The 1,274-nt window shown below is 46.2% G+C and overlaps 1 protein-coding gene across 1 annotated transcript in view; it reads right to left on the bottom strand.

Moving 5' to 3' along the window:
* PIWIL1 (piwi like RNA-mediated gene silencing 1) overlaps positions 1-1,264 on the bottom strand; it is a 15,167-nt gene extending 13,903 nt beyond the window's left edge. The window contains exon 1 of the mRNA XM_017734698.1: positions 599-1,264. Coding sequence (XP_017590187.1) covers positions 599-706 — 108 coding nt within the window. The 5' untranslated portion in view covers positions 707-1,264. The remainder of the gene's footprint in view (positions 1-598) is intronic.
* Positions 1,265-1,274: the final 10 nt, after the last annotated feature.

Below are 1,274 nucleotides of genomic sequence, written 5' to 3' on the forward strand. Positions count from 1 at the left end.
CTGGGCACGCCCTGCTGGACCTGCCACAGTTGGGAACAAACAGCGTGCTTCCAAGAGTGCAACAGAACATTCACTAAGGAGAGAACATTCAAATACTCAAGGGCAAGAGTTATGGAAGTTTAACTCTCTTTTTTCCCATCCTAAGGAGCAGAGTTATTACTCTACACTTTAACTCAAAAATACTGGAGTGTGGAAATGTTTTTTCTAAGTTGTTATTCATTTAACTAATAGCTAATGCAAATCTCCTCTTTCTAAGCTCTAACTAAAATTGATGGACTTCTCATTTTCTGCAGACCGTCTGATACCTCAAGTAACTGACTAGTTATTCCATAAAAACGTCTTCTGTAATTATAGTGTCTAGTGAATAAACAATATTAAAAAGTGTCATGGCTGGAAGAACTACAACCTACAGCCATGAGCAATCCCACAATTCAGAGTATCATGTTACTGGAAACTTAATAAAATGTCCTTAATAAAACAGAGTTATATTAACCGTACACCCAACAGAATATATGCATACACACAAAGAACATCTAACATATCTGCCTGATATTAAAATAGGAAGTAGGTTAGGTATGACATTTCAAATCCTGGTTGCACTCATTAGAAAGAAAAACCAACTTACAGGTGCATCTCCTACAGCAGGAAGAGCAGATCCCTGTGTGGGAGGTCTCCCTCTGGCTCTGGCTCTGGCTCTTCCTGTCATCTTCTAAAACAAGCAACCTACAGCATTAATGTTCTATCTTCTCCTTCCCCATCCTTATACCACTAAATATTACGAGCAGCACTATTGCATTTGCCCTGCTTTAATTTCAACTGGCTCAGTAAAAGACAGCCATCCCTGCAGAATTCCCCGCTCGGGGATCTCCACACTAACGGAGCCGTAACGGAGCGTGGGGAAGCTCTTTCACTCAGGTTTGCATGGACTGGCACAGGCCGCCACAAATCCGAAGCTGTTGAGTCGATCAGATTGGAGAGCACAGCAGGACCTACGGCCTCAGCCAAGCGTAAGCCAGGGCCCTCTGATGTTAAACTTTCACTGGAGACTCGATTCAGCCTGATTTGCTGCCTTACACCAGGAGCAGAGAGAGCACACTGCTCCGGAGCACCTACCAGTACACGTACCAGCGTTGCAGCCTGGTCAGTCCCGCCCAGCCCTACCCACCCTCTCCACTCACGGACACTCTTCCTGCCCCGTGAGCCTGGCCCGAACTTCCCTGCCCGCCTCGAGCAGTTTGTGGGGCCAAAATCCCCAGCCAGAGTCGCCCCCCCTT

The sequence above is a fragment of the Corvus brachyrhynchos genome, unplaced genomic scaffold, assembly GCF_000691975.1.
Source record: "Corvus brachyrhynchos isolate BGI_N302 unplaced genomic scaffold, ASM69197v1 scaffold114, whole genome shotgun sequence".
Taxonomy (NCBI): Eukaryota; Metazoa; Chordata; class Aves; order Passeriformes; family Corvidae; genus Corvus; species Corvus brachyrhynchos.